At 44.9% G+C, this 24,929-nt stretch overlaps 1 protein-coding gene across 1 annotated transcript in view; it reads right to left on the reverse strand.

The window, feature by feature from the left end:
* The window catches only part of LOC135873817 (ATP-dependent translocase ABCB1-like), a 108,614-nt gene that overhangs the window by 18,644 nt on the left and 65,041 nt on the right, over nt 1-24,929 (reverse strand). Inside the window, 11 exon segments of the mRNA XM_065398431.1 lie at nt 755-838; nt 2,177-2,254; nt 2,909-3,013; nt 3,963-4,109; nt 8,790-8,831; nt 13,161-13,218; nt 13,220-13,323; nt 17,333-17,503; nt 17,980-18,183; nt 19,720-19,845; nt 22,245-22,355. Of these exon segments, the coding sequence (XP_065254503.1) occupies nt 755-838; nt 2,177-2,254; nt 2,909-3,013; nt 3,963-4,109; nt 8,790-8,831; nt 13,161-13,218; nt 13,220-13,323; nt 17,333-17,503; nt 17,980-18,183; nt 19,720-19,845; nt 22,245-22,355 (1,230 nt within the window).

The following is a 24,929-nucleotide window of genomic DNA, read 5'->3' on the forward strand; positions in this document are numbered from 1 at the left end:
TATTGAATAAATAAGGAAACTTATTACTCTTTGCTCATCAGTGAATTTATTTTAAAAAGTATGGCTGATGCGTCAGAATTTTTTTGATGCAGTCGTGGTGGGGAGGAAAGGGGAGATTGGCAAATTCTGCAGAATTTGCCACTGACCTGCAGGATTTTCAGTGGCTCGTATCCTACACCACTCCCCCAAGTCACACAGTCCCTCGTGCTTCTGCCATCACTGATACTCTGTATTAATGACAACTCACTTCACCCCATAAAGCCCACATAAACCGTCTTTCTGTGTATGAAATGCAGTGGACAGAGCTGGGAAGAAGAAATGTACCCATGTCAACATGAGGCCAGGGCATTGGCTGCAATGCAATTCTCCCACACTACAGCCCCTCCAAGCAACTGAAGTGGGGCTTTAGGGCCACTTCATACACTGAAGACTTTGCTCCATCATGCAGTTTAAGTGGTGCAGAAGTGCTTACACTGGCCCTTGGACATGGCTAACTTTTAGAGTTACTAAGGTGTTTACTTAGCCGCTTACAGCAAGGAAATGGAAGGTGTACGAACATCTGCCGAAGCTTTATAATCGTCATAAATTGGGACTAGTGAAACTGTTTCCGAGACGTTGATAGTGTGCTATTTAAATGTGTCAGCCAGTCTCTAGAGAAGATTTACCAACTCGTTTTCCAAAATAACTTCATCATCCCTTGCCAACACTGCAATTCACATTTGTAAGCAAAACATACAAACAAAAACAAACATACCCCTTTGACTTGTGAAGCATCTGTAGCTAGTCTGGTTAACAAAACCCCTATGGCATTTTTAGGATCGTCGTACCACCCAATCTCCTGCAAAGGAATAGATGGTTCAGTTATTTTTGCTTTTGCAAATGAAATGTTCTTATCGTAACTCAGACTTGTCAGGGTCATTAGTACAATGTATGGACATTTAAAGCTTGACTAGCAGGTGAGTGTGGGGAAGAGACAGAGCCAACATAAGCACTAAGATACTCACTCTTCTTTTGTGATGAATAACATTTGTCAGATAAACTGAAAACGATCTTAACATAAACTATTCTTACCCTCAGAACATAAAACTGTTAACAATCCAGGTGCTAACAACTTCAAAGATTTTAGAATTTAGAGTCAAGTACGTGTCATGCACCATAATGACAGGTTTCAGCAAAAAGAACAAGGAGTACTTGTGGCACATGTACTCCTCGTTCTTTTTGCACCATAATGAGAGTCCCTTCCACGCCCATACCAACATCTGATAGGCACAGTGCTCCTCTCCTACACGTTTTATATTACACTGACTTCTGTAGAGCTATTCCTGATCGATATGGGTGCATGTGGGAGGAGAATCAGCTTTATTATCCTTAAAGGTAGTGGAAAAGAAGGAGAGGTTTGGGTTTTTTTGTAATTTTCCCTCTCCTCCCCTATCCTCTTAGAATGCTCCTGTGCATATGTAGAACCCTGTGATACCAAGTGCTACCAATGGGTGTGCAGGGTGCCTAATCGTTCACCCACAGAGAATCCTCTGCAAGGAACAAATAGAGGAGTGTCATTCCCAGGGATCCATCAGCAGGGAGTATACAAGGGCAGTCATGTTGCAACAGTATTATTGTAAATCATTCCTGATCCAGCTGGTCATCTTGACAAGAGAAACCACTCTAGAGAGCAAAGATAATGCTTTGAGAACATATACCTGTTATGATATGGTCCGTTTGCTATGGAGTTTGATGCAAACAGACCTAAGCCTATTTATCTAAACATTTATATCATGACCATCAGGGTGAGATAGAGATTTAACTTCTGTTTTGTTAATCTTTGCAAATATACCAATGCATTCAGATACATGCATGTTTTATACACTCTTCAGTATGGTCGATATTGAAAGAGATGGCATCAAAATTAGACAGCTCTCCTAGCAGCACTGAGTTAATCTGTACATGCTTTTGCTTTATTTTGTTTCGCATGTGTGCTCAGAGACTTGCCGCTTGTGCATTGGTAAAGTTTCACTAAAAGGATGGGTTCTCTTGAAGCTGTATTGGAGGGAGGCTCTACACAGGCTGCAGGGAACCAGGAATTTTGATGGTGTTATACAAACATCAGCCCACAAAAGCCATCTGGCTCACTTGGCAGGAGTGCTGCATATTTGCTCTGACCCAGAAACGTGGCCCATACCTGCTGAAGCAATGCTTTGAATGACAAAGATCGCAATCTCTTGGTCAGAACTTCTCCAGAATTTCCAAACATGAATCCCTGAGAAGGCAGAGTGGGAAATAAAACAGTTGAACTGTATGTGCTGGGCTGTACAGTCATATTTAGAACAACCTGCTGTAAATGTGATGATATTTCAACCACTCAGCCACACAGTTTACACAGTGTTTTGAGATATAGTTTCACATGTTAGTTTAAAGCTGGTGAAAGGTACCACACACATTCCTGGAAACTGAAGTTTCCTCATACTGCCCCCCCACACGCTTTCGCAGCCAGCTGCAGAGGTCAGCAGTGGAGTCACCTTCCCTGCTTACTCATTCCTTAGCCTCACTACTCACTCTGCTATCTAACAGTGCCGACTGGGCCGGTGTTTTTTGTAACGTACACACCAATGTAGTGGAACTGGGCTGTGCCCAAACGCATTCCCCCAAGGACACAGAATGGTCAGCAGCACCTTTCAGACATTGCTGCCCTGGGCTGCTTTGTAACTGGCAATCAGGAAGGGTAAGGCTCTGTATTCCATACCAGCCACTTGAGTCATTCAGTGGCTTGGCTCTGGAACAATTTTTAAGAAACATAGTGAATTCAAAGTTGCATTATGTCCCCAACATAGCCTCTCAACGAGATCTGAAAATCTTGACCATAATGTATGTGACCAGATACTCAGCTTTGACTTTTTAATGTAGTGAAGTTTACCTGGATTATGTGTGTTACTAAGCTGATCACTGCCAGTACAAGAAACATTAGAGAAAGCAATGTGGTGTTTTTGCTCCTTTTTTCAGGATCTGTTTCTTGAAAAGCCTATGTAAGAAAAGCACAAAGTGACCACCAGTTACAATAGCTCAGGAAACACTGTAGAAACTATTGAACTTCACCTTCTCTCAGCTCTTCCCCAGCACCTGAACTCTGCCACCTCTCAGCTTTCTGCTGCTGGCCAGGAGGTCACTCCACCTCTCCCAGCTGACCTGCCTCTCATCAGCTGCTCCTTCTCCAACCCTCCACCAGACCCTCTCCACATTTGCCTGGGAGCTGCAGTTCCACTAAACCCTGCCTCCAGGCTGCCACTTCACCAGCTCTTATCTGCCTTCCACTGAATGTTGTCACTCCGTCAGACCATCCACCTCCCCTCCAGCTGACTACAATACCCCTCTTCTCTTGCCTGAAGATAAAAGATTCGCTCAACATCTTGCTCCAACCATTCCCCCTGGCTGCTGCTCCAACTCCCAGCAGCTTCCAACAATCATATACTGGAATCCAAAGGAAGACTCCATTTCTTTCCTGCAATGATTCAGGAATTAAGGGGTTAATTATTCAGACGGTCCCATGGACGTCCCTGGTACTTACAACCATGTTGGAATGCAAAGTACCTTGAAGGAGCTTACTGTCTGAAGAGAATGGGTACAATGCAAAGAGTAGGGTCGGGTACAAGGCAGGGAATGTGCACAACAGTGGAGAGTGGTAAACGAAAACTGAGTTTGATAAGGGAACGTGATTTGCTTCACTGGAAAGGTGAAGTCATTCCAAATACGGGGCTGGAAAATAGGCAAGAAATCTCAAGTGGGGAGAGGAGATCAAGGGCTTGATCAAGTTCCTACTAAAGTCAATGGAAAGACTTGTAGAGTTCATTGACGGTGGGAGTAGAAGGAGGCTCTAAGGCATCACTAGAGAGGACTAGCTGGAGGGTTGAGCAGGATTTAAAGTTCTGCATTTATGCCTGTTTCGTTAGTTTACCATACAGTTCTGAACTTACTCAAATGATTTTTCCATATAGAACAGAAAATGCAGGGTAGATGCCACCAGAGAAGGCAGCAGCAATCACGCCAAAGAATATATGCAGCCACTCAGGTTTGTTCAGAGCCAGAATTCTGGAATAAGGCACAGCCGGGAGATTTTCCTCCTATATAAGAGATAAAATTCAGCTGTTCCCTGAAAGTTGTGGAACATGACAATTTCCTCAGCTAGGGGGTAAATCAGTAAACTGTCCTAGCAACTGTTCACAGATAATTCGCCCCAGCCTCCAACATACACACTGAATGAGCAAACATATTGAAGATTTGCCACTCTGTAATTTAAGGTCTTAAAACTGCAATTGCAAGTCAAAAAAATCTGCAGGCATAAATTTAACAAAAGGTTAACTGGGGGGGTGGATGGGATGGGGTATATATAGTTCAGTGAAATATCAAATAGGGTCAGTGACCATGGATTGCAACTTTAACACATGAATCATTATAACGACCTAAAAGTCTCACTGTTCAGAGCACAAAGAGATCAGTCTAAGGCCTGGTCTACACTAGGCGTTTATGTCGAATTTAGCGCCGTTACATCGAATTAACCCTGCACCCGTCCACACCACGAGGCTATTTAGTTCGACATAGAGGTCTCTTAAATTCGACTTCTGTACTCCTCCCCAACGAGGGGAGTAGCGCTAAATTCGACATGGCCATATCGAATTAGGCTTGGTGTGGATGGAAATCGACGCTAATAGCTCCGGGAGCTATCCCACAGTGCACCACTCTGTTGACGCTCTGGACAGCAGTCCGAGCTCGGATGCTCTGACCAGCCACACAGGAAAAGCCCCGGGAAAATTTGAATTCCTTTTCCTGTCTGGGCAGTTTGAATCTCATTTCCTGTTTGGACATCGTGGCGAGCTCAGCAGCACTGGCAACGATGCAGAGCTCTCCAGCAGAGATGGCCGTGCAATCCCAGAAGAGAAAGAGGGCCCCAGCATGGACTGATCGGGAAGTCTTGGATCTCATCGCTGTGTGGGGGGATGAGTCCGTGCTTTCCGAGCTGCGCTCCAAAAGATGGAACGCAAAGATCTATGAGAAGATCTCTAAAGCCATGGCAGAGAGAGGATACAGCCGGGATGCAACGCAGTGCCGCATGAAAATCAAGGAGCTGAGACAAGGCTACCAGAAGACCAAAGAGGCAAACGGACGATCCGGATCCCAGCCCCACACATCCCATTTCTACGAGGCACTGCATTCCATCCTAGGTGCGGCCGCCACCACTACCCCACCACTGACCGTGGACTCTGAGGATGGGATATTGTCCACGGCCACTTCCTCGGACATGTTAGAGGATGGGGAAGATGAGGAAGGAGATGAGGCGGACGAGGCAGTCAGCAGCGCTTACCAAGCTGATTTCCTCGACAGCCAGGAGCTCTTCATCACCCTTACAGAGATCCCCTACCAACCCTCCCCAGCATTTAACCCGGACACAGATTCAGGGGAAGGATCAAGCAGTAAGTGTTTTAAACATCTAAACATTTATTTTTAACAAAACTGGAATATTAAGAATAATAACAATGTGTTCTTCATGATTTCTTAACCCTGGGCGCTTAAATATTCAGTTCCAACTATTTTAAAAAAATCTAACAGTGTCCGGTTGTGCATGATTCTGCTGCCCAAGCTGCTCCACTCTTTAGTCCCTGCCACTGCAGCTATATTAAAATCCAGTCTATATGTCCGGGGATAGAGCTGAAATCCTCCACGGACATCTCGACGAAGCTCTCCTGGAGGTAATGGGAAAGCCTGTTCATCAGGTTCCTGGGGAGAGCGGCCTTAGTGGGTCCTCCGAAATAGGAGACGTTCCCGCGCCAGGAGATCCTCAAGTACTCCTGGATCATTGCCTTGCACAGCATGGCGGCATAGGGCCCTGGTCTTTGCAGGCTTTCCCGAAGCATCCTTTCCTTCTCGCTGTCCGAGATCCTCATGAGTGTGATGTCGCTCATGATGACCTGCTTTGAATTAGGTAGGGGACTGTTAATATTGGGACTGCTTGCAAGTTCCTTTACAGAACTGTAACCGCTGGTTTACAGCCACGCGGTGGAGGCGGGAGAGGGGCAGCATATAGGGATCTTTCCCTGGGACAGCCGCGAGGGGGTGCGACAGGGCCAGAGTTCATGCTTGGCCGATTGCTGGCAGAAGAGACTGGCATTGCTTTCAATGTGAAAGGAGGCCAGTGGTACTACTACAGTTTTAAGCAGCCACAAGTCTACGGCTTACCATGTCTGCCTGCTACAGAAATTCCTGTGACCTGCCCCGCTTCCCAGATCGGCAGTGCAAGACCCCAGGCACTGAAGGCGAGGTCCGAAAATTCGACCTTGTCCTGAGCGCGCATGTGATAGGTGCGGTGCATGGTCTTGTTCACAGAGAAAGACTATGTTCTCTGTTCACAACTACATTTGTGATTCGGAGGAATTCACTACCTTTTTCTCATTCCCACAGCCACATCTGCGACTGTCTCCCAACCCAGCCTGGCATCACACTCCCAGAGGCTAGCGCACATTAGGCGGAGGAAGAAGAAGACGCGAGAGGACATGTTCTCAGAACTAATGGGCTGCTCCCGAGCCCAGGCAGCACAGCAGAACCATTGGAGGGAGAATTTGTCCCAAATGCACCGGACACACATGGAACGTGAGGAGAGGTGGCGGCAGGAAGACCAACAGGCGACTCAAACGCTGCTTGGACTTCTGAGGGAGCAAACGGACACACTCCGGCGCCTTGTTGATGTTCTGCAGGAACGGAGGCAGGAGGACAGAGCCCCGCTGCAGTCTATCAGTAACCGCACTCCCCCGCCACCAAGTCCCATACCCCCCTCGCCCAAAGTCCAAAGAAGGAGGGGCGGCAGAGTCCATGAAAACTCTCACTCCACCCCTGCAGACTGCTCAAGCACCAGAAGGCTGTCATTCCCCAAAATTTGAAAAGTCCTTTTCTGCCCGCCTCCCCCAAGCCCCCGTCCAAGTTTCACCCCCCAGTTTCATGTGTGGTTGTTAATAAAAAATACGTTTATGTTCATTACTGTTTCAATCATGTTCTTTTGAGGGAGAGTCTGTCTGAAGGGGGGGAAGGGGCTTGGTACTTGGACAGGACAGTCACCTTTAGCAGGGTACAGAGGCGGGGGCAGGTCCAGCAGCAGGGCACATACACAGTGCAGTGACTAGTTACCCTGGTCAGTCTGGGAGGTGGTTTTCATGTTCTGTGCGTGGGGGGGGGGTTGCTCTGTGACTTTGTGGCGGGGGAGGGCAGTTACAGATCTTATGCAGCGGTCCTTGTCCTGGATCACAGAGCCACGCAGCAGGGGATCTGTAACCCTCCTCCCCCTGCCATAAAGTCACATAGCCCCCACATACACGCAGTCCCGCTCAGGAGGGCTGGCAGGCTCCGTTGAAACAACCAGTCCGCCACTGCGAATCCTGTCATTCCTGGAGTTTAGAAGGATCATTTGCATCAGTACACTACACCCGCTCCCCACCACAGTCTGCGTCCCAGGTTTAAAACATTCCCGCGAAAACAGTAATAAAGACAACGGTGTTCATTAACAAAATAAAACTGATTTTATTTTTTTGGAAGGGGGTGGAGGGGGTCTGAAACTGGAGAGGATAGTCAACATTAACTGGGTAAAGAAACGGTGGCAGGTTCAGCTTCTCTGTACAGAAACTTAAAAGTCACTGGTTACCCTGCTCACTGTGGAACCTAGCTTTCAAAGCCTCCCGGATGCACAGCGCGTCCCGCTGGGCTCTTCTAATCGCCCGGCTGTCTGGCTGGGCGTAATCAGATGCCAGGCTATTTGCCTCAACCTCCCACCCCGCCATAAAGGTCTCCCCCTTGCTCTCACACAGATTGTGGAGCACACAGCAAGCTGCTATAACAATGGGGATATTGGTTTCGCTGAGATCACAGCGAGTCAGTAAGCTTCTCCATCTCCCCTTGAGACGTCCAAAAGCACACTCCACCACCATTCTGCACTTGCTCAGCCGGTAGTTGAACAGTTCTTTTTCAGTGTCCAGGGCGCCAGTTTAGGGCTTCATGAGCCAGGGCATTAGCGGGTAGGCTGGGTCCCCAAGGATCACTGTAGGCATCTCCACATCCCCAAGAGTTATTTTGTGGTCCGGGAAATAAATACCTTCCTGCAGCCGTCTAAACAGACCAGAGTTCCTGAAGACGCGAGCGTCATGAACCTTGCCCGGCCATCCGACGTTGATGTTTGTAAAACGTCCCCGATGGTTCACCAGTGCTTGCAGCACCATTGAAAAGTATCCCTTTCTGTTAATGTACTGGCTGGCCTGGTGGTCCGGTCCCAGGATAGGGATGTGAGTTCCATCTATAGCCCCACCGCAGTTTGGGAATCCCATCGCGGCGAAGCCATCTATGATGACCTCCACGTTTCCCAGGGTCACTACCTTTGAGAGCAGTACCTTAACGACTGCGTTGGCTACTTGCATGACAACAACCCCCACGGTAGATTTGCCCACGCCAAAGTGGTTCGCGACAGACCGGTAGCTGTCCGGCGTTGCAAGCTTCCAGAGGGCTATGGCCACTCGCTTCTGGACAGTCAGGGCTGCTCACATCCGGGTGTCATTGCGCTTCAGGGCAGGGGACAGCAACTCACAAAGTTCAAGGAAAGTCCCCTTCCGCATGCGAAAGTTTCGCAGCCACTGGGATTCATCCCAGACCTGCAGCACTATGCGGTCCCACCAGTCCGTGCTTGTTTCCCGTGCCCAGAATCACCGTTCCACAACATCCACATGACCCATTGTCACCGTGATGTCCTCGGCGCTGGGTCCCGTGCTTTCTGACAGGCCTGTGCTACTCTCAGACTTCAGGTCCTCACCGCGGTGCCATAGCCTCCTCGCCTGGTTTATCTGCGTCTGCCTGTGGTAAAGGTGGATGATAACCTGCGAGGCGTTGACAACGGCCACAACTGCAGCGATGGTCACAGCGGGATCCATGCTCGCAGTGCTGTGGCGTCCGCGCTGGCACTGACCGGAAAATTGCGCGAACTGATTTCCCGCCGGCGCTTTCAGGGAGGGATGGAGGGCAGTAGTGACGGACGGATGACGACAATTACCCAAAAGCACCCTCGACCCTTTTTTTTTTACCCAGAAGGCATTGGCGGCTCGACCCAGAATTCCAATGGGCAGCGGGGACTGCGGGAACTGTGGGATAGCTGCCCACAGTGCACCGCTTCCAATGTCGACGCTTTCCCCGTTAGTGTGGACTCACAAAGTCGAATTACTGTCCTTAGTGTGGACACACACGTTCGACTTTGCAATATCGATTCTACATTTTCGATTTAAGAGAAATCGAACTACCCTCGTAGTGTAGACATACCCTAGTTCAGCCTCTGCTAAATGCTAGTGGGTTGGCAGTAATACAATTGGGTCTACTTATGTCAGTTAGTCTGTATTTTGTAAAAGACAAAACAGACTATCATTACCAGATGCATGGAAAAGGCATATGAAACAGTGATTTAGGCTTCATCTCCCTTGAAAAATACATGGCAGCTCAGTTCAGCTTCACTGAACTATTCAAAATGTCCATACATTTGTTGAGGAAGTTGTCGAAAATGAAATGAAAACATAGGAACTGGTACAAATTATTAGATGAGGTTTTCAGCCAGTTGCGATGGCCTCGCCTGGTTATCTTTGCCTGTGTTTCAGAGACTGGAAAAGCCTGTCCACACTTCAACCATACAAGCCTGCTGAACTTTGTGACATCAAAAATTGCATGTCTTCCCATCTGATTTCTTCACTTTACTGCAAACAGTATGAATTCTGAAGCCATGTATCTTGCCATCTATTTCCTCTGACAAGGCCCAAATGCAACGGTTATGAATAGATAAAAAGTGTGTTCTGGACTTCTGGGCATTGTAAGAATGCATCCAGTGCTTATTGTTTGCATCGTGTTCTACCAGTAGACTGTACTATAATAAAAAAAGAGCTCCTAGAGCAGGGTTTCTTCACTGGTGGGTTGCGACCCAAAATCGGGTCATCTGAACGTGTTAAAGGATCACAGGGCTGGATGGGCTCAGCTCCCCTCTCTGGCTTTGTGACCAGGTGCACGTGGTCGCAATGCCACTCTCACAAATTTGGCCTGGTTGGCCCCCTCATCAGGGGGGCCAGGCCAAACCTGAGCAGTGCTGCAACTTCTGAGGTTGCAACACCTGGAGTAAGGAGCCAAGCCCAGCTAGCCCTGCGGGACAGGAGCTGGGAGAACAGCTGGTATCCCAATCTCTGGTAAACACTGGCTCCCTGATGTAACCCCCACCTCACAGCTGGGCAACACTCCCTCTTCCATAACCCTTGTCCTGCACCCCATTTTGGACCCCATGATGTAGCCTTCCCCCACAGCCAAGTGATCCTCCCTCTGTCATACCATCTATCCTGGCTCCCAGCCCCCTCACCTCCTTCCCTCAACCTCTCACTGTAACCCTTGTACCCCAAATCCCCCCACTCCTTTACCCTCTTCTCTCCAGGGGCTGCATCACGTCTGTGGTTTTTGGGGAGCTATCAGTTTGCCACCCCTCCCCTAGACCTGTCTGCCTCCATATCCTTCCCCCAGCCCCCAACTGCACCTCCACACCCCTCTGCCCCCATTTCCTTCCCCAGAACTTCCAACTTCTTCCTCATTACATCCCCAGAATCCCAGTCTCTCCATTTTACCTTCAGCCCTTATTCCTCTCCACCCCTTATTCTCCCCCCCCATGGGCTGTGTGTGTGGGAGGGTTGTGTGTTTTTGGAGGGGGTGTCTTGGTTTACCACCCCTCCCCCCAGTTGCTGGTGGGGGGAGTTCCCCAGCTATTTACATCTGGCTAGAACATCTGGAATCTTAGCTCTGAGGCCCACCAAGCCCCTGACGGATCCCTGCAAAGGGGGTGGAGGGAGGAGTATTGAGTCTAGGAGTGTCTCAGGAAGTCTCTGGGTCATAACAGACCATTACAAATAGGGTCTGAGCTGAGAAAGATTGAGAAACAAACAGAAACATCTGGCAAGGTTAGGTACGTTATGGATTCTGAAATTGTATTCACTAATCAAACCTTTTATTATAGGAGAAATCCCAGCAAAACTCCCATTGATTTCAATGTCAGCAGGATTTCACCCTAAATTTATATTCTAGCTCTTTGCACTGGCAGATGATTGAAAAATGTTCTGTAGGTCTTCTACAACCAGCCTCATACAAGGATGTGAATAATTATACGTGTGCAGTTCAAACTATATATATTCTGCAATAAAGTCCTTGCTTGGCCCCATGGCCAAGGTCTAATCCAGGGACCACTGAAATTCTTTTAATTGACTTCAATGAGTCCATTGAAGCAGGGCCTAAAACCTGAAGCCCTTACCTGGTTTTTATTCAGTTCTAACTCAGGCAAAATACCTTAACATGAAGGGGAATTTTGTCTGAATAAAAATAGAGTAAGGACCTCAGGAGCTGGCCCAACTGAAAGAGAGAGAGAGGTGGTTGGAGAAAAAGGTAAACCTTTTCTATCGTTTTAATTTAGGCTGCATTTCAAAATAGAGTTTTGAACATTTTCTCTGTTTAGTATGTGACCAACACTATTATTAATTTTGATAATTTCCATTTATATAGCACCTTTCATCCCAAAGTGCTTTAAAAACTGGTATACATATCACAAGGATCGTCTCATCCACTGGTAAAATGCCATGTCTGTGTAAGTAGGTATAATTTAATTACTTGAGTAGGAACTTGGCCAGGACAGTGGCCTTAACACCGTAATCTTATGAAGTTTGACAAGAGGTTGAGAACTTGTTTGAACATCTTAATAAAAAGATAACAAGCATAAAGCTCCTTAACACCATATTGTGTATCAGGTTAATTTGGTCTCAAGAGGTCAGACTGATTTATTTAGACCTGTGTTCTCCCTGAAGATTCCCAATTCAAGTATTCACCCAGGTCAATGATGCATATGACAGGATCATAGCAAAGGTGACATGGCTTAAGGCCTTTTAAAAAAAGAAAACAGAATCACCTTTGTTCCTATTCTCACAAGCTATCACTAAACTTTAGGATTAAACTAAATTTTAACACTAACCTCTTTCTCCTTTGTTTTCTTCTTCTTTTCAGACGACTTTTTCTTAGAAGAGGTCTTTCTGCTTTTATGCCTTCTGGATCGCTTAGGAATGCTTCCCATCTCAATGATTCCTGGTTCTTCAAAACCACCAACATCAGTTAGGTTCTCCATCCTGAGATCAACTAGATCCTCTTCCTCATAGTCTTCATCTTCTGACATCCCATTTTGAGTGTTTCCACCATGACCCTAGTGACAAGCAAAGAACAGTGATACACAGTCACAAGACACTTTGCAGCAAGGGGAAGGGACAGTATACTTGGTATGGAAACAAACAAAAACACTGGTTTCGTGGTCACTTTCACATTGTAATTTGTATAGGCCAAGTTCTCTGCCAGGATAAGTTGGTGCAGTTGCAACTTAAACCAGCAGAGAATTTGGCTCTGTATGTCCCCCCCATGCTATCTATATAGGTCAGTCAAATCTGGGATCTAACAGCTCTATGAGGTCATCCACCTCTTCTGCTCAGTTATGTTTTGACTCATTACTTTGGGTAAATATGAAGCACTGCTACCGGTGAAAAACAACCACTTCCAACTCATAAAGAAGATTGAATGATCAACTTTCACTCAACTAGAAAACATGCAGAAACTGCAAAGCGAAAATGGCCCAGCTGTTTGAGTGCAGAACCTGCATGTGTCAGCAATAGTATCAGTGAGATCATAGGCGCCGACACTGTGGGTGCTCCGTGGCTCAAGCACCCACCAAAAAAAAATAGGGGGTGTTCAGCTCTCCCATGGCTGGATAATGTTTTGTGGACCCCTGGGCTGTGGCCCCGCCCCTGCTCCGCCCCAAGGCCCCGCCCACCACTCCACCCTAGGGCCCCTCCCTTGATTGGCCTCTTCCTCCCTAAGGCCCCACCCGCACTCTCCCCAGAGGTCCCATCCCTGCTCAGCCTCTCCCTCTCCCTCTGCCCCCCCTCCCCCCGAGTCCCTGCCCACAGGTCACACAGGAAGGGCACCCACCAGCGAATACAAAAATTAGCACCTGTGAGTGAGATATACAGATAATTTTCTGGAGTAGAGAGATGGCCAGTACATCTGAAGCATTTAGTCAGGAGTGCTCGATCACATCTCATTACCTGCTGCATCACAAGAGAATAGTAGACACCCTTCTGTGTCATGAGTTCATTGTGTGCCCTGTTCAACAACAACACCGTTGTGAAATCCAGCAATAATGTCAGCTGTCCGGATTGTGGAGAGCCGGTGAGCTATCACAATGGTGGTACGTCCAGCCCTAGCCTTACCGGGAGAAAAAAACGAGAGATTTACTTTAAAATGTGGTGAAAAAAAAAAAAAAATCTCTACCTAACAGCACAGCAATAGTGTGGAAAATGCAAGCGTAAAAGCCCTTCTGACCCTTTATAGCTGATCATTATTTCCATGCATACTGTCTGATTTAACAGCCAAAGGACACTTCTGATTACAAAATTCACATTTATAATAATGACAGGGAAAAGTGGATTAATTTTATAGGCTACTATGCAAGTACCAATTCCTATAGCTAAGGTTGCCTGACACTTCCAATTGTAAGATGCTTATAACTTTGCCAAGATTTAATTATTTGGGCTGAAACTTTCCATGCTGGTAAATGCCTCGGCTGTCTTTTTTTTTTTTTTTTTAATTTCAGCAAAAATGGTTCAATGGTTTCTCAGAATGAGGTTAGAGAAAAAATAATGTTGTTTTGCACATATTAAAAAAATTCTTATAACTGTTTAATTGAGAAGCTTTATCACCTAAATGCTCGAGAGCAGGGACTTGACATTTGGAGGAGATGGGCATGTCTCACTGGTTATCAGGGATGTGCCTTTTACCATTCCCATGAAAATCTGTCCAAATGTGGCCGAGTTATGAGGCTCTGAAAATCTCAATTTGCATGTGTTCAGTAGAGACTTCTTAGAGCTCAACAGCTAAATTCCCCAAAGAGACAGTCTGAGCTCGCTGCATTGTATGACAGGAGTGCACATGCGCCATCCCCACAGAGAGACTAAGCATGTTCCAGCTCAGGACTGTGGGGCCTGAGCAGGACTTTGCCTGCAATTTCTCCTCCCTATAGTCAGGGGGAGTTGTGGCTCCAGGCACAGGAAACAAGAGTAGGGAGAGCAAAATGAACAGTGATTATGGAAGGAATCAAATTTATGCAGGAAACCCACCTTATTTGTTGCAGAAGTTGTAAGGTGTGTAGTGAATGAGGCAGAGAATTGCAAGAAAAGAAAGGATGGTCTCGTTGTTATAGCAGTTGAATACTGCCCTGGAGAACTGGATTCTAGCCCTGTCTCTGCCACAGAGTTACTATGTAGGGTGACCAGACAGCAAGTGTGAAAAATCGGGACAAGAGGTGGGGGCAAATAGGAGTTATATAAGAAAAAGACCCAAAAATCATGACTAGCCCTATAAAATCGGGACATCTGGTCACCCTATTACTATGTGATGCTGGTACTAATTGTGTAGTCCTCATTTTCTGGATGCCTGACTTGAGGCAGTGGGGTCTGATCTGCAGAAGTGCTGAGCATTCACGGCTGCAACTGAAGTCAATGGGAGATGTACTTTTAACATATATAGCGCTGTATAATGCACAATTCTCTGAAATATTGAGTCCTGGGCATCGCAGATCATGCACCCAAAAGTAGTATGAACTTTCAACATTAACATCTCTGTGTCTCAGTTCCCCTTCTGTAATATGGGAGTAATACTACCACCTTACCTGTCGGGGGTGTTGTGAAGATAAATTCATTAGTGTTTATGAAGCACTCAGATACTAGAGTGATGAGAGGTATAAAAAAGCCCATGAGGAAGTTAATAATTTTGCTTTCAGAGCAGGGTTTGAATGGCATGGGGGCATACATTGAATGCTGAGGATAAAAAGAAATATTGACTAGCACTGAATGTTGACTAGCACCATCCTGTGCACTGAATGAAGCAGGGGCCCTGTGGAAGAAATAGTATGTGATTGTAGCAATGGGACTCACCCCTGCAGCGCCTCCTGCTGTCTCTTCTGGCAATTAGCTCATCCAGCCTCTCGAGCACCCTCTGCTGGCCGGTGTCCCGCTGCCGTTTGGCTCCATGTCCCTCCCTGGACTCCAGTGCCCCTTTCATCTCTCTCTCTCTCTCTCTCTCTCTCGGGGTCTCCCCTCCGCGGGGAACCCCCATCCCCTATCCCTACTTCACTTCAGTTGTAGGCTACTGCCAGTCACCAACTAGCCCCCGTGCCCTGGGGCAGACTGCAGTGTAAGCCACTCATCATAGGCAAGGTTGGGTCTGGACCTGCTGCCTCTCTCTGCAACCCAGTGCCTCTATGGGGCCTTGGATAACGCCCTGCAGCCTGGGGAGTTGCCAGCTTTGAGCTCCCCAGCCCCTCTGGCCTTTCCCCAGCCCTGCCTCACTCTAGGCACCATGAGCTTCCCAGCAGCCAGGCCCTTCTCTCTCTGAAGGCAGAGAGAGACTGCCTGGGCTCCTCGCTCGCAGCCTCTTATAGGGGTCAGCTGGGCTCTGTTTGGGGCGTGGCTGCAGCTCTGCCTGCTTCCCCCCCCAATCAGCCCAGTGGCTGCTTTCTCCTCCCACAGCCCTTTCTTAGGGCTGTTTTAAGCCCCTCAGGGCAGGAGCGGGTGTCCACCCTGCTACAGTGATCATGTAACCGAAGACTGTCCCCTAATGCAGACACACAAGGGTTTATTAATGCTGACCAAGCAACTTTAATTCGGTCATTCCCTAAATTTTGAGTGCTTGACTTTGGAATCTTAATGGTCTTTTCATGTAGTGTGTGTGTGTAATTCAGTATAAATAATGATATTATCTATGCAGAATATAAGGGCTCAGCACCCAAATACTACCCTCAATTACACCGTGCACTACCGCTGATATTAGGGTTGCCAACTCTGACTGAAGCTATTCCAGGAGATTTTTTTTCCCAACACGACAATGTCATTTTCTTAAAATATCCCATTAAAATCTCCTGGATTGCTTCCAATGGTCACTGGGAGATCGATGCCGATTCTGGGAGACTCCAAGCCAATCCTGGAGGGTTGCAAACCTAACGGATATCAGTGTGGTCAGATGGGTATAAGTGAAGGCAGAATTTAAGCCCATAGACTTAAAATTTATTGCAGATAAATGCTGGGGGCCATATAGTGCCCTTGAGCCATGCATAGAACTTATGCTATTCTGTGTTTACTATTACTGAGTCCTAATGGGAGGCCGGCTTTTTTATAGAGCTTATTTTTAGGATACACCACTGGTTATATACAAATACACATCAGAAACTTAAAGCAGTGCTGCAGCCCAGTCCTGTAGGCCTCACTCAGGCAAAGCTCCAGATTCTGTCTCCGACTCACCGTGTGTCCACTTGACCTGTCCGTGCCTCAGTTTCCTCATTTGCAAAATGGAGAAAATAATCCCTAAATCCCAGCAGTGTTATGAAGATTATTAAAACATCTGTTTAGTGATTGGAGAAGACACAGTGCTGGATAAGCACAATGTATTTTTATTATTGCCCTGTAGAAATCCATACAATGCTGGCACCTTGCTTTGATAATGTAGGAGTTAAATTCCTGATGCCACATTCACAGTTTACCACCAGGCAAGCAATTGTGATGTGAGGCAGGATGTGGTGCAGGCCAGCATTAAAGAAGACGACTTCTGTCCACATGCAAATATCCTGGCAATCAGGAATGACGCTAACAGAAACAGAGCCTGTGATTGCTTTAGGGTTACCACCTGTCTTGGTTTTATCCGGACAGTCTGGCTTTTGGCTTCTGTGTCCAGGTGCGATTTAGGGTTTCCAGGTGCCCAGCTTTTGGTGACTTGGCAACCCTATGGCACCTGAACCAAAAGCTCAGATACCGCAGGGCAGGGAGAGTGCCAGGTCATTAATGCGTACCAGCCTGTGCTCAGCCGGGCCACCTCCTACCTGCAGGCAAGCTCCTTGAGACGGTACAGCGAGCAATGGGGGGCGTGGGGAGAGGAGCGAGTGATGGAGGCAGGGCCTCTGGGAAAGAGGTGGAAGAGGGGGAGGGGCTTCAGGGGTGGCAACCCGAGATTGCTTAATGGAGTTTTGATTAAATATTACAGGGTCATAGCCTGACACCAAAATTTGAGCATGCATCCCTATTGATTTCAATGCCCTCCTTGAAACCAGTGGAGAGCTGTGCTTAAAAACGGATGGCATGCTATAGTCTTTAATGTCAAGCTTGCCATATGGTTGTTGTGCTTCTTAATATTGATTGATTGATAACTCTAGCAATAGGATTCCTACCTTATCAAGAGCTGCTTGCACAATAGATTCACTCTGAGTGTCCAGAGCAGACGTGGCTTCATCCAGCAGCAGAATCCTGGGATTCCTTGCCAGGGCACGGGCAATAGCAATTCGCTGTTTCTGCCCTCCGCTCAACTGAGCTCCCCTTTCCCCCACCATGGTGTTAAATTTCTGAGAAAACAAGAGGAGCATAGAGATTGCAGAAGGGGTCAGTTGAAATCCTTTTACACCCCCACTCCCATCATATTGTTACCATCACAAACAGAAATTCCCTCTTTTAAAAGTTTTATGATGGATACTCCAATAAACGCTTTAAGAATAATTACTTCTAAAAGAACTGTCTTGGCCAATTACATTCAGTGTTTTTGGTAAAAAAAATCTCTCATTGTCCATAGAAATTCTTTATCCACCCTATTAAAAAATGTTGCCACGTAACATACAGTTAGTATTGTAAATTAAGAACATTGTGGGCCAAATTGTCAATTGGAATAAATGACAAAACATTAGTGAAAAACTAGTGAAGCACCGTCTATTTGCACCAGCAGAGAATTTGGGCCACAAAAATTCAGAAGAACCGAGAGAGAGAGAGAGAGAGAGACCAAAGAATCCGTCATAGTTATAAGGTGCTCAAAAGTACATGAACTCACATCAGGCAGTCTGGATATAAAATCAAAAGCATTGGCTTCTTTAGCTGCTTTCTCAATTTCATAATCAGTAATACCCTCTCTGCCACAGCAAATGTTCTCAGCTATTGTTGTAGCAAACAAAATAGGCTCCTGGCTTACAAGGCCAATATGTTCTCTTAGCCACTTTATATTAAGTGTCCGAATATCTCGTCCATCTAAGGTAATCTGAGTGGAAAGGCATAAATGAAGAGTTTGAGGAAATGTATTATGTTTAAAATAATTAGTTGTTATAATGGTAAAATAATAATGATATAATAATTGACTTAAGTATTTGTTTAGCAGCTTCTCACATGGAATAAAGCAATAACATTTAAACAAAATGACCAGGAAAAATTAAAAATATATCTTCACGATCACCTCAGATTAGAAGAATGGAAGGAGCAGGATAAACAAAAAGGATATTGTCGGAGCAGTGTTTTATAATTGTACTTTGAGAATTAATGTATGATTTGATTTCATCCTGCCAGCCACCCTTTTTGAATAGCAGAAAGGAATGACAGACCAGAACAATCCTTATGATTGATTATGGTCACCCTTTTGTTTTAGGATAAATTATAATGTCTACTATGGTTTCCTATATGTATTACAAATTAGGCACTCTAGTTAAATATACATTTCTTTGTTTTAAGGTTTTAGTATGTAAGAGACAGGATCTTGTATTGTATCTATGTTAAGGAGATTAGAGGAATGTTGAGGGCCTAAAGCCCCAATGTGAATTGTTTTAGTTATAAGATTTAGCAAGGCTTGATTTACAATGTATTCTGCTGAATATAAAATACTGCTGTCTCTATACCTTTGAAGGTTTCTGTAAGAGATTGTTTGTGTGAATGAGGAATGCATGCATCAGGAAATGGTAAGGTGTGAAAGCTATCACAAATGTCCAGATGGTCAAGAAAAAGTGAGAGACTTGGAAAGACCAGGAGACAATCAGTAAACATCCATTGTATCTGATGCTAAACATGTTAACAGCATTGACGACCTCAAAGGTGAGGCAGGCAGCCCCAAAGGTGAGACAACAAATAGGAGATAACGATAGGAAGCCCGACAATAACCATCAAATGATAACAGCAGAAAACCCCAAGATTAACACCACTTAAGGACAGGATGACATTGCAAAATTCATGGACTCAAATGGGAATTTAGAACTATAAAGCTGGGGTGTTTTGTCATGGAACTCTGGGTTCAATCCTGCAAAGCCTCGGAGCACCGGATCGTGATCGACTGAGCCCAGCTCCACACTCGTGCTCAATCTAACTGGCCATTAGATTGACTCGAGCTACAACTAACTGGTAACTATCAACATAAACTGGCAGGAGTGTGTGTGTGTGTGTGTGTGTGTGTGTGTGTGACTAAAAAGCATATGCTAACTTGTATTTTCAATAAATGCAGTGTATTTGCCTTTTCTCCCTGAAAAGATCCCATGTGCTTCGTATAGCATAACAATATCCTCAAATATTTAAATCCAAATTTTGACTTCCCTTAATATCAGTAAAGTCCTATCTAGGTTTTTACAATATTCTCATCATCATGGCATACAAGTAATGAAAAATCAGTTTCAGAATTTCGTTGGATGCTACGTATCTTTTGTTCTTTTAAGAATCCAATTTTGTGTAATGTCCTTTTAAAGTATAGGTGTAATCTAGTCAGGAAATTAATCTTCATCCTAGTAGCCAGGAATATCGACAGTTCATGCAAACTAACCTCTCCTTGGACTGGATCATAGAATCTCTGTAGCAGCTGAATAGCAGTACTTTTGCCACAGCCACTGGACCCAACCAGAGCGATGGTCTTCCCCGATTGAACTTTCAGGTTCAGGCCCTTGAGAATCTGGAAATATCATCTTTATATGTTAGTCCAGTAAATATAGAAGAGCTACTTAAATAAATGGTTTATTTAGAAAAAGATCTATTAAGATGCTTGGCATCATGATCAAGCCAATAATGAGAGGTCTGGTCTAACAGTGTATTGAACTCCCAGGCCTGCTTTCAGTCCTTTGTTCCAACCCTGGTTGGAAAGCACTTTGAAGATGACAAGAAAAAGGTTTTATTACTAATAACAATCTTGCTTTGTTCTCTTCTTATTCTATAAAGACTGTCCTAAGAAAAAACCTTTGGCTCTGAAAACAAAGTGGGTGTTTTAATATCCCCAATGGAATGAAGAGTCAGGGTTTGACAATCTCTAGAATTTACTAGGGAGGGATTAGTTATGGAGTAATGACACTTTTGGTGCTATGTTCACATTTAGGAACATTTTACCTCAGTCCGTTTATCCCATCTTATAAATGTCTAATATTATTAGTGGCCAAAATATTTGTCTCCTATGGGAACTCTTATGTATATTGACATTTAGGCTGATTTATGACTACACTTTTTTTTGCAATAGAAGATCAAAACAACAGTAATATTGTTCTCGTCTCCTTATACTATACCAGAAGAGCTCCAGTTTTCCAGTAAGCTGATAGCAGATAAGCTTTGGTGTTTGCTTGACCAAGCAAGAGCATCATTCTCCACCCCTTTAACATCATTTCTCATCACGACCATCCCATCTCTAACCTCCCTTTTTAGGTAAGGCAGGAAAGGGCATGTCAAGTTAACGCTGACAATAACTAGAATCTTCAGCTCTCTGTGACCCGGTTCATTCCAAATTTAGGTACGAAATGGAGATTGCCTTGATCTTGTATGTTGATCATCTTTGGCTGGTTATTGATGAGAACCAGGTATCCAGGATGATTCTTTTAGCTTTGCCAGCTACCTCTGATACCATTGATAATGAGCCACTGCTGACACAGGGCGAACTCTGGAAGGGATGGATGGAATCATTCTTGAATGGCTCCATCCCATTCCAGCCACAGGCCCAAAGGGTGGCTCATCCGGTCCAGAGTTTCTCTTGTGTAGAGTGATGTGGGATTCTGTCTTGTCACCCTCCTGCTCAAATTTGTATGCAAGACCATTAGGGGAAGACAGTGAGAAAGTACAGACTACACTGTCTTCAGTATTCAGATAACATAGCTCTAGGTCTCTGTTTCATGAGACCCAGCTGGGAGAAGTTGACTGGCTTAGCCAGCAAGTTACAGGGTGGGTTTGATGCAGGCAAGTCAGCTATGACTCACCTCAGAGATGACTGAGTTTATGCTTGTAGGTTGGAGGAACCCATCCGAAGAACTGGCACAGCTAACAGCAGCACACTCAAGTGAGTTTGTAACCTGTTGGATCCACAGCTGCTTTTGCACGCAGGAAGCAGTAATAGCTAATAGCATTTTGTTTGTCTTTTACACTTGGCCAGAAGGTTCTGAACTTTCAATTCTGGTACTGATGTCAATCCAGAAAGAAGTATTGGATTACTGCAAAGTACCATACATGAGACTGTACAACAAGATGACTCCCCTCACAAACTTCAGCTGGTGGAGAGTATGGCAGTCTGTTTCTTAGAGGGCATTATCTGTAGGGAGAATCTTACCTCCATGCTCTGTGATCTGAACTGGCTTCCATTTCATTGTCAGGAGTGATATAGAATAATGGCTTTAACCAATAGACCTTAAAATAGGTTGAGTCCTGGCTATCTCCAAGATTACCTCTCCCCACATGGGATGTCACAGCAGCTGAGATCTTCTGAAGCACTGACACAAACAGCTTTCTGGATTTAACCACATGAGGGCTGGAGGTGAGGCATTCTTGGTGAGAGAGCTTGAAAGAAGAATTTGCTTCTGATTCAATTCACCAGAGGCCAAATTTACTCACCTTCAGGTTATGCTGTAAGTCCCATTTGTTCTCCCTTGCTTTTTCCAGCAGGTGAAAATGAAGAAAAGGTGGATGATGGTGGTGAAGACAGAGCTTTAGTTTTGGAAGGACATTCATCCTGCATTATTGTTGTATTTTTATAACTAGTATAATAACATTTCACTCTCACATAGTACATTTCATCCATATATCTCAAAGGACTTTAAAGAGGAGGTCAGTATTACTATTCCCATTTTACAGATGGGGAAACTGAGGAAGAGAGAGGTGAAGTGACTTGCCAAGTGTTACTTTGCAGGACAATGGCAGAGCTGGGAATAGAATCCAATGTTCTTTCAACTAGACCATACATCCAGAGTACAGGATGGACATTTTATTTTAATTCATTTTTTTAAAACACATTAAATTGATAAAATATCAGTTTTCTTTTTGGTCACACAGATAATGGCAGCAGCTTTTCACTGCAAAGATTAATTTAATAAGAACACTTACTTTAACATCAGGTCTAGATGGGTAACAGAAATGGATGTTTTTGAATTTAATGTCTCCTTTGAGCTTGTCTGGTCTGTATCCTTCCTTGGCACTGCTATCTAGAAGACGGTGCTGGAGAGAGATTTTGAAAAGGTATTACACATTTTTGTGATTTTACAGTTGTGGCTTTTGATGGATAAGTTGTTTAGGACAGTAAAAGAAACACTGCAACACTACATAGCAGTTTAACTGATCAGTGGTTGCTGAATTTCACCCCAGAGGATTCTGCATATCAGTGAAATGCAATCCTTGTGTATACCCTGCAAAGCATTTTGGGATAGGGGACATGGGAAGAACAGGAGTAACTAGAATAATAAAACATCAACTATACCTTAAATCATCCATCTCCCAACATTTACAATGGGCCCAAATCCCTTAGCTCCCTCCCAACATCTGCCTAGGCAGAATGTGGGTTGAGAACTAGTTCTTGGAGGAATGATGCAGCCTGTAATTGTTGGTGGGCTTAAAATGCACAAGCAAAATAAACAAACTGGGGATTTATTACAAAGTCTTCACCCCTAAAAAGATACCATCATCCTGAGGCTCCCTGGTCTGAAGTCCAATGGAAAATTAGCCTGGCGCTAAATAGCCTGACCTGGAATTGCTCCTCCACTTCCCAGGTTGCTGATCTCTGTTGGACTGACACTTTTCAATGACCCAGTAACCACTGGCAGAGTTCAAAACTTCTCTTTGAGTAGGAATGGGAAGATTAAAGGCGACCTCCTCGGCTCTCTCTGCTCCACTCCAAGACCAGCACAACCAAAAATAAAACCAAACCCTTTGTCTCTGAGTTCTGGTTTCCGATTGGTTCTGGTAGTAGCTTCCAGCTTGTTCTATCTCCATCCAGGACTCTGCCCTTATATAAATCGATGGTATGCCCACATTTTGAATACTGTGTACAGATGTGGTCTCCTCATCTCAAAAAAGATATACTGGCATTAGAAAAGTTTCAGAGAAGAGCAACTAAAATGATTAGGGGTTTGGAACAGGTCCCATATGAGGAGAGATTAAAGAGGCTAGGACTTTTCTGCTTGGAAAAGAGGAGACTAAGGGGGCATATGATAGAGGTATATAAAATCATGAGTGATGTGGAGAAAGTAGATAAGGAAAAGTTATTTACTTATTCCCATAATACAAGAACTAGGGGTCACCAAATGAAATTAATAGGCAGCAGGTTTAAAACAAATAAAAGGAAGTTCTTCTTCACTCAGCGCACAGTCAACTTGTGGAACTCCTTACCTGAGGAGGTTGTGAAGGCTAGGACTATAAAAGCGTCTAAAAGAGAACTGGATAAATTCATGGAGGTTAAGTCCATTAATGGCTATTAGCCAGGATGGGTAAGGAATGGTGTTCCTAGACTGTTTGTCAGAGGGTGGAGATGGATGGCAGGAGAGAGATCACTTGATCATTACCTGTTAGGTTCATTCCCTCTGGGGCACCTGGCATTGGCCACTGTCGGTAGACAGGATACTGGGCTAGATGGACATTTGGTCTGACCCAGTACGGCCGTTCTTATGTTCTTATGTATGTTCTAGGCAATCTGGGAAACAGAGTCCTGAGCCTCTGTAACCATTGTTGCTGTAGTCCGGGGCGAGTCCCCTAAAGACTTGCTTACTGTAATAGGTCAGGAACAACCAACTCCAGAGGTGGTTACACAGAGTTTGATCACCCTTAATTTAGTTTCTCTGGGCAAAATTCCACACTTTGTTATATCCACACAACCTCACTGAAACCAATAGACATTTATGGCCATAACAGAAGACAAAACTCAGCCCTTTGTTCTAACCTAATATGAACGTGAGACTGCAGATATATAACAAACTGCTGTACAAAATTCTAAGAGTTAGTTACTGAAAGTGTGGCATCCCTCTTCCCCAGCAACAGTCTTACCATAGCTTTTAACAGCACTGTTAATCTCCAAATCAAAAGCAGTTGAACTGAAATCATGTCTACTCCATATACTTGTGTTTTAAAGAGCAATGTAATTTCACTTAGCTCTTCACCACTTACTCTAATAAATAAATAAATAAATAAGGGAATTTCAAACCTAACAGGAAAGAGGGGTGTCATAACTATAAAGGGAAGGGTAACAGCTCTCCTGTGTACAGTACTAAAATCCCTCCTGGCCAGAGACTCCAAAATCCTTTTACCTGTAAAGGGTTAAGAAGCTCGGGTAACCTGGCTGACACCTGACCCAAAAGACCAATAAGGGGACAAGATACTTTCAAATCTTGGGGGGGGGAAAGGCTTTTGTGTGTGCTCTTTGTTTTAAGGGGTTGTTCGCTCTTGGGACTGAGAGGGACCAGACATCAGTCCAGGTTCTCCCCATCTTTCTAAACAAGTCTCTCTTATTTTCAAAATTGTAAGTAAAAGCCAGGCAAGGCGTCTTAGATTTACTTTGTTTTCTCAACTTGTAAATGTACCTTTTACTAGAGTGTTTATCTTTGTTTGCTATACTTTGAACCTAAGACAGAGGGGGGTCCTTTGAGCTCTTTAAGTTTGATTACCCTGTAAAGTTACTTTCCATACTGATTTTACAGAGATTATTTTTACCTTTTTCTTTAATTAAAAGCCTTCTTTTTAAGAACCTGATTGATTTCTCCTTGTTTTAAGATCCAAGGGGGTTTGGATCTGTATTCACCAGGA

This window comes from Emys orbicularis, chromosome 2, assembly GCF_028017835.1.
Source record: "Emys orbicularis isolate rEmyOrb1 chromosome 2, rEmyOrb1.hap1, whole genome shotgun sequence".
NCBI classification, from domain to species: Eukaryota; Metazoa; Chordata; order Testudines; family Emydidae; genus Emys; species Emys orbicularis.